Source organism: Nomascus leucogenys, chromosome 18 (assembly GCF_006542625.1).
Source record: "Nomascus leucogenys isolate Asia chromosome 18, Asia_NLE_v1, whole genome shotgun sequence".
Lineage (NCBI taxonomy): Eukaryota > Metazoa > Chordata > Mammalia > Primates > Hylobatidae > Nomascus > Nomascus leucogenys.
Window position 1 is genome coordinate 17,826,424 of NC_044398.1, and position 16,835 is coordinate 17,843,258.

The following is a 16,835-nucleotide window of genomic DNA, read 5'->3' on the forward strand; positions in this document are numbered from 1 at the left end:
CATAATGTAGTCATTAAAACTTCAAGTGCTCCTACAATTTCTGCTATGTATCTATGAAACTGAGAATGTATGAGTAGGGTTCAAACAGGACAAAACCAAAGTCACTATGGAAAAAGCTATTATTCTTTCTATATAAAAATCAGCTGTATCCATGAGGCATTCAGTTATTCTTAGGCTATTCCTAATGGAAAAAAATGTCATTTCCTAATGGGCAGAATGATGCAAATGGCTATGAAAATAATTTTAAAATATTTACAAGTTATTGAGAATTTATAAATATCATGTCACATGCATCCCTAAAAGGAATGATCTGTTACAAACAATAGGTGACGAAAAAATGAGAGCTTTGGGATTCAGATCATTTGACAAACTATAGCCTTCTTTTGCTTGGGTTCCAAGGAATCTGAACAACATTTACTTTTAACAAATGCCTAAAACAGGGTACTAAACATTCTTTTAGGATAATCATTAAAGAGTACAAGTGTAGTTTCTTTTCAAATGTACGTGTGAATACATACACAGTCACTTCTGATTCTCTTCTACCTCTTATGATACAAAAGGAAACTGTAAAGAAAAAAAGAAGCCCCTTTAACCCCTGAATTTGAACCACAATCTTACTCAGTCTGTTTTGTTTTGCTAGCCACAACATTTTATGATGCTATCTGGTCAAATAATGAGAATGGATACTAGAAGATTTCACTATTTTATATCTTTGTCTTCCAAGTAATAAAGGATGATTCTGCAATAGGAATAATGGTAAATTGCCTTTCAGAACCAAGTATTTTTTTAAAACAAGGATATCTAGAAGGACCTAAAATTTTTTCACATCATTTTAAAAACAGCTTTATTTTTATCAAAGTAAGACATATCAAGAGTTTAAAACATCGAATAGTAACAATCCTAATAGCCAACATTTACTGAGCACTACATGTGCTAGCTCTTATTCTAAGTATCTTAAAATATTGTCTCATCTAGTTCTCAACCCCATGAAGTAAGTATAATTTGTCATTCCATTTAACAGAGAAGGACACTGAGGCATTGAGACATCAACTAATTTATTTAAAATTATAAAGCTTCTAAGTAGCAGAATTAGGATTATAATCCTTTGGACCAACTCCCTGGCAACAGCCACTATTAAAGAATTTTAACAAAATAGAAGAGAACAAAGCAACTCTGTCCTGCACTTCTCTGCCAGAAATTCCCGCTATTAAAAGGCAACTATTTAACTTTTTTTGCTATCCCTTCTGATATTTATATTCAAGTTTCTAACAACACAGTTCTGTTGTTATTCCTTAAATTTCAGTTTGGTTAGGATTAATCTTTAATGTAATTGTCCCATTCACTTTCTACTCCCCTGTACATCTATTATATTTATATAACAATTTTTGGTTCAATATTTGTTAACATTTCTATATTATTCACAGTTAAGCTGTATTCTATGGTTACCCTTTTTCTCTTAAAAAGAACTTGTTTTCCTTAGTTTGCTAATTCATCCCCAACTTCTCCAAAAGAAATATCCATTTCCTCTAGATTCATTTAAAATATTAGGTACTATCAGTCGCATTTCTCTCCTCGAGCCCTCCATCCTCTTGACCTAACCCAAGTTGTTATTTCTAAATCGACACAGCTATTGATCCTTCAGAAAGAATCTTTGCTTCTTTGAATCCTGGTGGTGGTGGTGGTTGTTTAATCCTGTGTCTTCCTCTTTCTTGGTGTAATTCCTTGTTTTGGTAGACAGAACACATCCTCCAGTAACTTTCTGAGAAAAAGGCATCAGAAGTAAACTCTCTGAGACTGTGGATGTATGAAAATGTTTTTAAACACACATACTTGATAATTTGGATACAGAATTCTAAGTTAAAAGTAATTTTCTCCCAAAATTTTGGTCTTCTAGCTTCCAGTGTTCCTTGATTCCAGTGTCTGATGTTACTGATTCTTAGGTCTGTGGGTTTTCTGGACAGTTTTAGGGTCCCTTTGACTGAAAATTCTGTAATTTCATGTATCTTGTCTTGGTATTGACCTTTTTTCCACTTCTCATGCTTTCAGTCTTGAAAAGATGTCATTCATTTCTGGGGAAGTTTTTTTTTTTTTTTTTTAATATTTTCTTTGACAGATTTCATTCATTCCATTTCTTTCAAATGAGTTTTGTTTTTTTTTTACATTTTTAATTGTATCCATCTGGATGTCACGCATCATTCTGAGGATACTGATTTCAGTTTCCTCTGAAGTTTTGTCCTTCAACCTCCATGGTTCCTGGTTTCTTCCCATTCTTTTTGACTGTTTTGGTCTTTCCTTAAATGTCTGTTGACCTTTGGCTATCGATTTACACTTTTTTTTTTTTTTTTTTTGAGACGGAGTCTCGCTCTGTTGCCCAGGCTCGAACGCAGTGGCACGATCTTGGCTTACTGCAAACTCTGCATCCTGGGTTCAAGCGATTCTTCTGCCTCAGGCTCCCGAGTAGCTGGAACTACAGGCACATTCCACCACGCCTGGCTAATTTTTTGTATTTTTAGTAGAGATGGGGTTTCACTGCATTAGCCAGGATGGTCTTGTTGTCGTTGACCTCGTGATCCGCCCACCTCGGCCTCCCAAAGTGCTGGGATTGCAGGCGTGAGTCACTGTGCCGGGCCTATGGATTTACATTTAAATGTTAGGCAGTTTCCCCAGAAAGGGATCCTTCACTATACGGTACCAAGGAGGAGGGAGCTATAGACTTTCAGCACTTAATCTCCCTGTTTTCAGTTCAGCTCCTGAACTGAGGCACCTGTGGCAGTGCCCAGGTGTCCTCAAATCCACAGTCCCTTTAGTTCAATTTCTCCAGAAGGTAAATTTCCAATCTCCTGCCCAGGCCAGAGAGGGGCAGTTGCCAGGTTCCTGGTGTGCTAAGGGAAACTAGTTTCTTTTGTTGTTGTTTTAAATCCAATGTTAGCATGGGAAACTAGTTTTTAACTGCTTCTTATAAGAGTTCTAGCATTTCCCCAAACACCACACATTTTCTAAAGGTATGTTTTATTCTCAGCACCCAAACTTTTGTTTTGTGAAGTGATCCAGCTGGCTTCGTGGCTCCTCTCTTCCATCTCATGTTGCAGCTTCCTCTGGTTTGCTAAAGTTAGTTACTACTGTTTCCTGGCTTCCAAAAATGTTTGCTGCTGTCACTTCTCCCTTCTCTTTGTTTTAATGTCTTCAAGGGATTTCAGGAGGAAAAGGCAGATTATTTCCTCACTAACCACTCAAAATTAAAGTTTTATTGGAGTAAAAGCTTAGGGTTGTGACACGTTTTCTGCGTACAGAAGGAAATGTCTACTGAATCTTATTATTCCCATTGTTGCTGCTAAAATTCACTTACCGATTTTGTTTGTTAACAGCTGTGTCTGCACCATTTAGAACCAGCTCTTTCACTTCTGTTGCACCAAAGTTTTCAACTGTGATCTATTAATTTAAATTTTTAAAAAAAGTCAATGTCAGACTCAAAACTTAGAGTATTTTAATAATCCATTATTATATTCTACCTTTCTCTCATTTAATTAAAAAAAACTACTAAATTTGAGATAAAATTCTGCTACCATATAGCTTATCTGAGAATTCCGCTTAAAGCCAGAACTAGAAATTTTGATCCTCTCTAGTTTGCACTCCTACCATGATTAATTACAAATTACCAAGTGTTTGGTAAGTTAATAAGGAAACTAAGCATTTGTTGTGCATAAAACTTTAAAATGGTTACTATAAAATATTAGACAGGATGTTTTCCTTAGACGAGTGATAAACTCCAAGTATGAGAATGCATTCAGCTTAGAAAACCATGCATTCTTCCCAAATGAACTGCTACTCCAGGGTTCCTCTATCACCCTTGTTGTAAACTTGATCACAGACAGTTTTTCCAGTTATGTACTAATTTGGTTTATAAAGATAGTCAGTTATTTTGAAACCTTTTATTTCTTTTACTTCTGGAATTTTTCTAAAAATATTACCATTCCCACTTCTGTATCTTTTCTTTTGCTATTCCTTCTTTTTGGAATATTATCCTCTTTTATGAAAACCTGCTATTTATAAAATACTATGATGGGAGTGGGATGTCAGATGAATATATTCCTGCTGTGATGCTTACTATCTAGTAAAGGCAGAGAAATGTAACATATAAAGAACTAATTATAATAAAATAATGCATTTATAAGAGAGAGATGAACAAAATGTTATCAGATCATACAGGAATGCAAACAGAATTCTAAACTAGAGGAAGTGTGAAAGACCTTGAGGAAGAAATGCCATCTGAAAAGCACCTACAAGTATGGGTAGTATTTTGAAAGATTAAGAAGAGAGTGAGATTTCAGACAGAGAATATCAATTGAACAAAAAATTAGATATTACAATAAATACCAAGTTTCTGAAAATGTATGGCAAGTGGCTCTGAAAAAGAGGAAGGTAAGGTATATTAAAAAAAATACTGTGTGATATGACAAAACTTGGTATGAAGGGAGGGATACAATGAAAGGAGGAGAGCCAGTTTAAAAATCTCTTTGACACCCATTCTAAAGCTATTATTCTACAAGCAATAAAGAGCCACTGAAAAATCTCTGAGAAAGAAATGGCAGTGGAAAGAAATGTTTGAATTACCATAGTTCTTTGAATATAGTAAGAATTCACAAATTTGGTGACTGATAAATTAGAAATTAAACAGCTTGAAACTCAATTTTTTAGTCAACTGAGATGATCAATAAAAATTCAAGAAACTAACATGGGTATGATTGAATCAAGTGAAAAAGAACCAAAATTTCATAGAAAAGAGTTTTTTTTTGTTGTTTTTTTTTTTAATTTTATGGTCACCTTATTCTAACAGGAACACACTTTGGAAAATGCTTTTCTGTTGTTATCTGGATTTGTGGAGACCGACTTTTTTTTTTTTTTTTTTTTTTTGAGATGGAGTCTCACTCTGTCACCCAGGCAGATCGTGCAATGGCGCGATCTCAGCTCACTGCAACCTCCACCTCTCGGATTCAAGTGGTTCTCCTGCCTCAGCCTCCCGAGCAGCTGGTATTACAGGCACGTGCCACCATGTCTGGCTCATTTTTGTATTTTTAGTAGAGACGGGGTTTCACCATATTGGCCAGGCTTGTCTCTAACTCCTGACCTCAAGTGATCTGCCCACCTCGGGCTCCAAAAATGCTGGGATTACAGACGTGAGCCACTGTGCCTGGACAGAAAATAGTCTTAAAATTTTCTTGAAGAAAATATGAATGTGCAATTTTTTTTGGCAAATTTTATGACAGCAGAATATGGCATCTTTTGTCAGCTTTGACAAAACCATAAAGAGAATGTTGTGTGTGTGGCAGGGTGGCAAACAAATATACAAATAAAAAATTTAAAAAATAAAAAACAGGCTAGGCACTGTGGCTCACGCCTATAATCCCAGCACTTTGGGAGGCCAACGCAGGCAGATCACGAGGTCAAGAGATTGAGACCAGCCTGGCCAACATGGTGAAACCCCATCTCTACTAAAAATACAAAGATTAGCTGGGCATGGTGGTGTGCGCCTGTAGTCCCAGCTACTCGGGAGGCTGAGGCAGGAGAATTACTTGAACCTGGGAGGCAGAGGTTGCAATGAGCTGAGATTGCGCAACTGCACTCCAGACTGGGCAGAGCAAGATTCTGTCTCAGAAAAAAGAAAAGAAGAAGACGAAGACGAAAACTGAAGGTTTTACAATTTCTCCAAGAGTCTAATTTATAATATTCAAATTGTTCCCTTCTGGAGTGCCTTACCGTAATACTTATGGATTTTCTCTTATTTAATTACCAACTAGTCTACTTCTGCCATATCCTCATCTATCAATGGCTTGGCATGTGACTGGATCAGTTATTTAACATCCGTTTTGGCCAGGTACAGTGGCTCACGCCTGTAACGCCAGCACTTTGGGAGGCCGAGGTGGGTGGATCATGAGGTCAGGAGTTCGAGACCAGCCTGGCCAAGGTGGTGAGACCCCGTCTCTAGTAAAAATACAAAAATTAGCTGGGCGTGGTGGCGGGCACCTGTAATCCCAGCTACTCAGGAGGCTGAGGCAGGATAATCGCTTGAACCTGGGAGGCAAAGGTTGCAGTGAGCTGAGATCATGCCACTGCACTCCAGCCTGGGTGACAGAACAAGACTCCGTCTCAAAAAAAACAAAACAAAACAAAACACATCCCTTTGCTGCCTTAATGAAACTGTGCATCTTTTACAAGATTTGCAATTTCATTTTCCAAATAATATTGCAATGCATTTGCATTTGTTTTATCTACGTCATCCAACAGTGAATAAGACAAGATGGGCAAGGATGAATGTTAGTGTGAAATAGAAAGGAATGTACCAATGGAAATTAATGTTTTTAAGTTTAGTAGTAATATTCTCACATTACAATAACCTTTTGCTTCTCTAAAGCACTTCTGTAATTGCAGACTCAAAAATGAACACTTGGGTAAAGAGGATGTCTTGTTATTTGTAAATATCTTTAGCATAATGATAAAGTACACAGGTTTAAGTCACAGAGGCTGATATGCATACTGACTCCCCAAGGTAATGACTGTTTTCAGTTTTCTTCATCTGTAAAACAGGGATAATCCTAACCTCATTGGATTGCTGAGGATTAAATGAAATGCATGTACTATGACTAGCTAGCACATAGTAAATGCTCAATAAATGTTAGCTAAAGGGTTCTTTAAGAATTCCATCCATCAAAATAAAGAAAAACCCTAAGACACAGCTGTTAAAGAAAAGGGATGATGAATAATCAGGCTAACCTATGTCCTTCCATCTTACCGTAAAATTAAGACAAAATGTTTCCTCTATGTCATCTTCTGGATAATCCAGTAACTGTTGCATGCTTCTGCAAAATAATATATATGTTTCTGAGAGGAAAAACATTATTGGATATTTTGACTATTTTACATATATATGTATATATATACACACACACACACACACACTTCTCATTCCCTCTTGGTAAAATCCTTTTGTCAATTTGTAATTTTATATTTGTTTCAGAATAGTGAATACACAATGGCAAACTCATAAATGATGCTTAAGGAAAAAAATTAGTAAAAGGTTCTTATCACTTTTCTGAATACAAAGGCCATGTATCCACCTATTTTTAACATTTTTCCTTATTTTATTTTATTTTTCCCGAGATGGAGTCTTGCTCTGTCGCCCAGGCTGGAGTGCAGTGGCACAATCTTGGCTCACTGCAACCTCCGCCCCCCGGGTTTTTAAAAGCAATTCTCCTGCCTCAGCCTCCAGAGCAGCTGGGATTACAGGCGCCCACCACCATGCCCGGCTAATTTTTGTATTTTTAGTAGAGACCGGGTTTCACCATGTTGGCCAGGCTGGTCTTGAACTCCTGACCTCGCGATCCGCCCACCTCGGTCTCCCAAAGTGCTAGGATTACAGGCATGAGCTACCGCGCCTGGCCCATTTGTCCTTATTTATATAAAATTTTTAATACATTTTATTTAATAAATAAAAATAAATTTCACATATTCAAACTAGGAATGAAGGTTATCAGAAGTAAAAGTTCAAATAAATCATTTAACCACTCTCAGAAAAAAATTTACTTTCCTAAGGTGATTACCTGATATTTGCAAGGTATTGTCAAACAACTAAAAATTTAGTCTTTCTTTTTTTTTATTTTTGAGACAGAGTCTTGCTCTGTCACCCAGGCTGGAGTGCAATGGTGCAATCTTGGTTCACTGCAACCTCCGCCTCCTGGGTTCAAGCAATTCTCCTGCCTCAGCCTCCTGAGTAGCTGGGACTACAGGCGTGGGCCACCATGCCTGGCTAATTTTTGTATTTTAGTATAGATGGGGTTTCGCCATGTTGGTCACACTAGTCTTGAATTCCTGACCTCCACACTGGTCTCAAACTCCCGACCTCAGGTGATCCACCTGCCTCGGCCTCCCAAAGTGCTAGGATTACAGGTGTAGGCCACTGCACCAGCCAAATTTAGTCTTTCAATAGAAAATTTTCATCTGAGAAACATAATGGATTTTCCTTTATTAGAAGGGCATTTGTTTATTTCAGAAATTTAACAAGAAGAACAAAACATATTTTTTCATAGAAGGAAAGCTTTCTGTACATTCCCCACTTCTTACCTCCCAAACCCTACTACCTTTTGACTTTTTTTTTCCAACTAACCTCCCAACATCAGGCATTAGTTCTTTCAAATCATCCAAGGATGGCTTCTTTTTCAGTAGTTTCTTATATAAAGCCAAAGGAAAATGCAGGTCCACAATGGTAAAATTATAAATTGCTAAGCCACAGATAACACCAATCAAATGGAACAAATCACTGTCTTCAAATGTCTAAAAATAGAAGAAAAAGTAAAGACATGTCCTCCAAGTTAAAATATTAAATTTTCTATGATTATATAAATATGCTCATATTATACAATTTTGAAGATAGAGAAAAAAGTAATAAATAATAAAAGTTCATCCTCATTACTCTCCCTGGGATAACATCACTGTTAGTATTTTTGTACATTTCCATGTAGCATATTTTCTCAGACTTAAAAAAAATATATCTAGCTGAAATTGTACTATACATATGACTTTACAACTGTTTTTTCCCAGACATATAAGCATATTCATGTCATTCGACATTAATAGGTGAAATAATTACTATAACTTTTTTTCTGATTTAAAAAGTAATACACATTCGAAATTTGGAAAACAAAGAAAAAACATAGAAAAGAAAATGAATAAACACCTGTAAACCAATCATTCAGGAATAATGATTAAAATTTTTTTGTGTATTTCCACCTATAATAAGCTCAGAAAAATATTTTTAATACACTATATTTAAGATTTTATCTCATTTTCTAATTACAACATGAGTATTATGTCATTAAATGTTCTTCTAAAACACAACTTTTTTTTGTTTGTTTTTTTGAGACAAAGTCTCCCTCTGTCACCCAGGATGGAGTGCAGTGGTGCGATCTCTGCTCACTGCAACGTATGCCTCCTGGGTTCAAGAGATTCTCCCGCCTCAGGCACACACCACCACAACCAGGCTAATTTTTCTATTTTTAGTAGAGACGGGGTTTCACCATATTGGTCAGGCTGGTCTCAAACTCCTGACCTCAGGTGATCTGTTCACCTCAGCCTCTCAAAGTGCTGGGATTACAGGCGTGAGCCACCGCGACTGGCCAAAACATAACTTTTTAATGGCTGCATATTGTATCATAAAAGTACAATGAGTTGCTAAGTTTAGCTGTTTTACTCTCCTTGGATGCTTAGATAACTGAAACATACACTATTGACACATTGAAAATGTTTATTTTTTTCCCTCATCTTTATAAAAGTAATATGTATTTACAGAAAACTGTGAGCATGATGGTTAAAGAATAAATGTTTTAAATAAGACCTGGGCTCCGGCCTGGTTTAGCGGTCTAGCCTCTGTGTTTTCAAAGAAGGTAAATATAATATTTATCTCATATAGTTGTTGTGAGGATTATATGGGATAATATATGTTAAACACTTTTAGCACAGTTCTTGAAACACACACTAAAGGTTCGATAAATGTCAATTATCCTACCTAGCTAGTAGTATTAAAAATAAGATGGACATCTTTTTGCATATTTTGGTCCATAGTTTGAAATATTTCCCTAGGAGAAATTCTACTTCCTAAGGAAGAATTCATAAGTCAAAAGACAGTCAAGCATATTGCTAATATGTTTTCCTCTACCCCTGTTTCAGTTTGTTTGTTTGTTTGTTTATTTTTGAGATGGAGTTTCACTCTTGTTGCCCAGGCTGGAGTGCAATGACGCGATCTTGGCTCACGGCAACCTCCGCCTCCTGAGTTCAAGTGATTATCCTGGCTCAGCCTCCCGAGTAGCTGAGATTACAGGCATGAGCCACCATGCCTGGCTAATTTTGTATTTTTAGTAGAGACAGGGTTTCTCCACGTAGGTCAGGCTGGTCTCCAACCCCTGACCTCAGGTGATCCACCCGCCTCAGCCTCCCAAAGTGCTGAGATTACAGGCGTGAGATACTGAGCCAGCTCCTGTTCCAGGTTAAACTGCCATTTGCAGTCCAGGAAAATGCTCTACTCTTCACGTTTACATCTGTATATATACTCTATGCACACACAAATACATTTTTCTTTTGAGTTTAAAATGACAAATTGCTTTAGTACACATTTCTGACTATTTGTGATACTGAAAATCAGAGATACGTATGTGCTCATGAAATAACTCTCCAGGTACTTTGCCCACTTATCTTTTGGGGGGTAGTGTTTTTCTTAAGTATTTGTATTTGAATTCTTCTTATATTAGGAGTATTACTCTGTGTCATATTTGTTACATACAACCCAGCCTGTTACATGCTTTTCAATTTTATGTTTTCTGCTATGCATAAATGTAACAGTTTTCAGTGGTCAAATTAATCTTTCTGTGCTGTGTCTTAATTCTGTTTAAGTTTAGAAAGTTCTTAAATAGAGCAGACTGATTAATGTGTTAAATCTTTCTCCCTCCTAAAACCCTCTAAAAGAGAAGGAGGAAAAATGGTATAAGTCCACAGGAAAAAAGAGAATAAGGGAGGTAAGAGCAATAAAGAGATGTTAATAACATTTCAAAATATGAAAAGTAGACAAATGGCTGAATTGGTAAAGCAGAAAATATTGAAATAGTAAGTTATAGCTAATTTGTGCTACAGGCTCAGGAACTGGAAGTACCAATACTCGCAATATCAGAGGTAGCCCAGTTAGCTCAGCGGGTAAACATAAAGACTCTAAAAGGCAGAGGTATTAGAGTGGGGTTGAAACTAGGATGCTTGGTGGAAAGTCCTTTGCCTTTTTGGAGAGCCTGAACCAGAGGGTCTGGAATCTGAGACAGCTGATAGTTAGGGTGCTGCACTGAAAACAAAGGGATCAAATGAAGGTCTGTACAGTGAACAAGGAGAATCCTAGCTTCCCTTTCCAGGGTCCAGAACATTACTAAAACACAGACATCCAGGGTTACAACCTTTCTTGAAAACCCAAAGGATAAAAAAACCAATACAGCCGGGCGCGGTGGCTCATGCTTGTAATCCCAGCACTTTGGGAGGCCGAGGCGGGCAGATCACGAGGTCAGGAGATCGAGACCACGATGAAACCCCGTCTCTACTAAAAATACAAAAAAAAAATTAGCCGGGCGTGGTGGCGGGCGCCTGTAGTCCCAGCTACTCGGAGAGGCTGAGGCAGGAGAATGGCGTGAACCCGGGAGGCGGAGCTTGCAGTGAGCCGAGATTGCATCACTGCACTCCAGCCTGGGCGACAGAGCGAGACTCCATCTCAAAAAAAAAAAAAAAAAAAAAAACCAATATATACTGACAATTTGAGGATTCTCCTTTGACAGGTCCCCACCTAATCATTCTATGGATGGGGCCTGTAGAGTGGGAACAATTTTGTCTTGTGGCTTGGATGCCAGCAGGGCCACAGTAGAATAGAGCACCAGGTAGGTTCCTTAAGGTTTCTAACTCCAAGCCCTGGCTCTCAGACAGCATTTCTGGACCCAACTGGGACTGAGAGGGGAACTCTCTGCACTGAAGGGAAGAACACAAGCTTGGCTGGCTTCACCACCTGCTGACTGCAGAGCCCTAGGGCCTTAAGCAAACAAAGGCAGTAGCCAGGTAGTGGTTACCATGAGCCTTAGGTGAGACCCAGTGTTGTGCTGCCTTCAGGTCTGACCCAGTGCAGTCCCAGCAGTGGCCACAAAGGTGCTGGTGTCACCCCTCCCCCAGCTCCAGAGAGCTCAGCACAGAAAGACTCTGTTTGGGAAAAAGTGAGGAAAGAGAACAAGAGTCTCTGCCTGATAATCCAGAGGATTCTTCCAAATCTTATCCGAGACCAGGCCAGTATCTCTTAGTTTGCAAGAGACACAGTGATATTGGGCTTGGGGTGCCCCCTAATGCAGATATGGCTGCAATGACCAAAAACTTAGATCACAACACCCAAGTCCCTCCAAATACCCAGAAGGCCCTCCTAAGAAGGATGAATACAAATAAAACCAGACTGTAAAGACTATAATAAATACCTAACTCTTCAGTGCCCAGACACCAACGAACATCCACAAGCATCACAACCACCCAGGAAAACATGACCTTACCAAACGAACTAAATAAGGCACCAGTGACCAATCATGGAGAGACAGAGATACATGACCTTTCAGTCAGACAGAGAATTCAAAACAGCTGTTTTGAGGAAAAAGCAATTCAAGATAACACAGAAAAGGTACTCAGAATCCTATCAGATAAATTCAAGAGTAAAATAAAAAGAAGCAGAAATTCTAGAGTTGAAAAATGCAACTGACATGCTGAAGAATAATGCATCAGTGTCTGTCAACAGTGGAACTGATCAAGAAAAAGAAGCGATTAGTGAGCTTGAAGGCAGGCTATTTCAAAGTACACAATCAGAGGAGACAAAAGAAAAAACAAGAAATGAAGCACTCCTATGAGATCTAGAGAATCGCCTCAAAAGGGCAAATCTAAGAGTTATTGGCCTTAAAGAGGAGGTAGAGAAAGAAATGGGACAGAAAGTTTGTTCAAAGGGATAATAACATGAACATCCCAAACCTAGGGAAAGGTATCGATATTCAAGTACAAGAAGGTTACAGAATACAGAGCAAATTTAGCCCAAATAAGACTTCAAGATATTTAATAATCAAACTCCCAAAGGTCAAGGATAAAGAAAGGATCCTGAAAGCAGCAAGAGAAAAGAAACAACATACAGTGGAGCTCCAGTACATCTAGCAGTAGACTTTTCAATGGAAACCTTTCAGGCCAGGAGAATGGCACGACATATTTAAAGTGCTGAAGGAAAAAACTTTTGTCCTAGAATAGTATGTATATCCAGTGAAAATATCCTTCAAACATGAAGGACAAATAAAGATCTTCCCAGAAAAATAAAAGCTGAGGGATTTTATCAACACGAGACCTGTTCAAGAAGAAAAACTAAATGGAGTTCTTCAGTCTGAAAGATAAGAACTTTAATGAGCAATATCATGTGAAGAAACAAAACTCACCGGTAATAGTAAATACACAGAAAAACAGAATATTATGACACTGTAATTGTGGTGTATAAACTACCCATATCTTGAGTAGAAAGACTAAGACATGAACCAATAAAAAATAATAACTACAGCTACAAGACAGACAGTGTAGTAAAATAAACAGAAACAATACAAAGCTAAAAACCAGGGGAACACAGTTGACGCGTAAAGTTTTTATTAGTTTTCTCTCTGTGTGTTAGTTTATGTAATTGGTGTTATCTTCAGTTTACAATATTGGGTTATAAGCTATTCGCAGGCCTCATGGTAAACTCAAACCAAAAAACATAGAACAGATACACGAAAAATAAAAAAAAAAAGAAATTTCAAAACATACCACCAGAGAAAAGTCACTTTCACAAAAAGGAATGGAATAGGAAGGAAGGAAGGAAGGAAGGAAGGAAGGAAGGAAGGAAGGAAGGAAGGAAGGAAGGGCAAAAAACTACCAGAACACATTTAAAAATGGCAGGAATGGCTGGGCACTGCTGGCTCACATAGCACTTAGTGAGGTGGAGGTAGGCAGATCACTTGAGCCCAGGAATTTGAGACCAGCCTGGGCAACATGGTGAAACTCCATCTCTATACGAAATAGAAAAATTGGCCAGGCATGGTGGCACGTGCCTATAGTCCTAGCTGCTCGGTGGCTGAAGTGGGAGGATCACTGGAATCCGGGAAAGGCTTCAGTGAGTTGTGATCACACCACTGCATTCTAGCCTGGGTGACAGAGCAAGACCCTGTGTCCAAAAAAAAAAAAAAAGAAAAAGAAAAAAAAAAAAGAAAATGGAAGAGTAACTCCTTATCAATCAATATAAATGGACTAAACTCTCCCATCAAAAGACACAGACTAGGTAAATGGATAAAACACAAACACACACACACACAGACAGACACACACACATACACACACACAAAACAAGACCCAATGATCTGCTGCCTAGAAGAAACACACTTCACTTATCAAGACACAGACACTGAAAATAAAGAGATGGAAAAAGATATTCCATGCAAATGTTAACTATTTTGTCTAACACAAGGTATTAGACAAAACAGATGCAAGACATAAACTATAAAAGAAGATAAAGAAGGTCATTATATAATGATTAAGGGGTCAATTAAGCAAGAAGATATAACAATTACAAATATAGGCCGGCCGCAGTGGCTCACACCTGTAATCCCAACACTTTGGGAGGCCAAGGTGGGTGGATCATGAGGTCAAGAGATCAAGACCATCCTGGCCAACATGGTGAAACCTCATCTCTACTAAAAATACAAAAATTAACTGGGCATGGTGGCACACACCTGTAGTCCCAGCTACTCGGGAGGCTGAGGCAGGAGAATAGCATGAACCTGGGAGGTACAGGTTGCAGTGAGTCAAGATCGAGCCACTGCACTCCAGCCTGGGTGACATGGCAAGACTCGTGTCTCAAAACAAAACAAAACAAAATTACAAATATAAATATTCACCCAATACTGGAGTGCTCAGATATATGAAGCAAATATTATTACCGCTAAAGAGAGTGAGAGAGAGAGAGAGAGAGAGACCCCAATACAATAATAGCTGGAGACGTCAACACTCCACTTACAGCATTGGACAGATCATTCTAACAGAAAATCAATGAAGAAACATTGGACTTAATATGCACTACAGACCAAATAATCTGCACTACAGACCAAATGGATTTAATAGATATTTATAGGACATTTCATCCAGCAGCTGAAGAATACACATTGTTCTCTGCAGCATATGGATGGACCATATGTTAGGCCACAAAACAAGTCTTTAAAAAAAATACAAGCCTTGCTTTAGGTCCAAAGACAGAAATAGGTGGAAAATAGTTATTCCATGTAAATAGTAACAAAAGACAGCTAGAGAAACTATATATACTAAGACAAAATAGACTAATATGATGCAAAATTGATATGAGACAAAGACAAATATTGATAACAGGGTCAATTCATCAAGAAGATATAACAATTACAAATAGTTATGAACCTAACAACACAGCTCCAAAATATATAAGGCAAAAGCTGACAGAATCAAAGGGAGGTATGGACAGTTCTAAGATAATAACTGGTAGCTTTAATATCCCACTATCATTAATGTATACAACAATCCAAAGATCAATAAGGAAATAGAGAACCTGAACTACATTATAAACCAACAAGACCTATCAGACATATATAGAATACTCTATCCAATAAAAGTAGAATAAACATTCTTTTTAAGTGTACATGGAACATCTTCTAGGATAGACCATATGTTAGGTCACAAAACTTTCAATAAATTTTAAAGACTAAAATCATAAAAAATTATCTTCTCATATCATAATGGAGTGAAACCAGAAATAACAAAAGGAAACCTGGAAAATTCACAAACATATGGAAATTAAACAATACGCTCTTTTTTTTTTTTAATGTATTTTTAGCAGAGACAGGGTTTCACCATGTTGGCCAGGCTGGTCTCGAATTCCTGACCTCGTGATCTGCCCGCCTTGACTTCCAAAGTGCTGGGATTACGGGCATGAGCCACCATGCCCAGTCTAAACAATACATTCTTAAACAACCAAAAGATCAAAGAAGAAATCACAAGGGAAATTAGAAAATACTTGAGACTAATGAAAACACAGCATACTACAACTTATGGGATGCAAAAATAGTGTTCAGAGGGAAACTAATAGTTGTAAACACTTAAACTAAAAAAAAGAGAACGATCTCAAGTCAATAACCTAAGTTTATATCCTAAGGAACTAAGAACAAACTATACCCAAAGCTAACAGGTGGAGAAAACTAAATATTAAAGCAGTGATAAATGTATTAGAGAATAGAAAAATAATACATAATCCAGAATCTACAAGGAACTCAGACAAATCAGCGAGAAAATAACAATCCCATCAAAAAGTGGGCTAAGGACATGAACAGACAATTCTCAAAAGGAGATATACAAATGGTAAAAAGAAAAAAAAAGAAAAACTGCTCAGCATCACTAATGATCAGGGGAATGCAAATCAAAACCACAATGCAATGCCACCTTACTCCCACAAGAATAGCCATAATAAAAAAATAAAAAAACAATAGATGTTGGCGTGGATGTGGCGAAAAGGGAACACTTCTACACTGTTGGTGGGAAGGTAAACTAGTACAACTACTACGGAAAACAGTGTGGAGATTCCTTAAAGAACTAAAAGTAGGCCAGGCATGATGGCTCACACCTGCAATCCCAGCACTTTGGGAGGCCGAGGTAGGTGAATAACCTGAGGTCAGGAGTTCAAGACCAGCCTGGCCAACATGACAAAACACTGTCTTTACTAAAAATACAAAAACTAGCTGGGCGTGGTGAGGTGCGCCTACAGTCCCAGCGACTTGGCAGGCTGAGGCACAAGAATGGCTTGAACATGGGAGGCAGAGGTTGCAGTGAGCTGAGACTGTGCCACTGCATTCCAGCCTGGGTGACAGAGCAAGACTCTATCTCGCACCCTCAAAATAAATAAATAAATAAATAAAATTTTTAAAAAGAACTAAAAGTTGGCCAGGCGCGGTGGCTCACGCCTGTAATCCCAGCACTTTGGGAGGCCGAGGTGGGTGGATCACGAGGTCAGGAGATCGAGCCCATCCTGGCTAACACAGTGAAACCCTGTCTCTACTAAAAATAAACAAACAAAAAAAATTAGGCGTGGTGGCGGGCGCCTGCAGTCCCAGCTACTTGGGAGGCTGAGGCAGGAGAATGGCATGAACCCGGGAGGCAGAGCTTGCAGCAAGCCAAGATAGTGCCACTGCACTCCAGCCTGGATGACA

At 38.2% G+C, this 16,835-nt stretch overlaps 1 protein-coding gene across 2 annotated transcripts in view; it reads right to left on the minus strand.

Moving 5' to 3' along the window:
- HERC4 (HECT and RLD domain containing E3 ubiquitin protein ligase 4) overlaps window positions 1–16,835 on the minus strand; it is a 162,813-nt gene that overhangs the window by 11,167 nt on the left and 134,811 nt on the right. For both annotated transcript variants that reach the window (XM_003258211.3, XM_003258212.3), the window contains 3 exons: window positions 8,159–8,325; window positions 6,788–6,854; window positions 3,347–3,429 (listed from right to left, as the gene is read on the minus strand). In XM_003258211.3, the coding sequence (XP_003258259.1) occupies window positions 3,347–3,429; window positions 6,788–6,854; window positions 8,159–8,325 (317 nt within the window). The remainder of the gene's footprint in view (window positions 1–3,346; window positions 3,430–6,787; window positions 6,855–8,158; window positions 8,326–16,835) is intronic.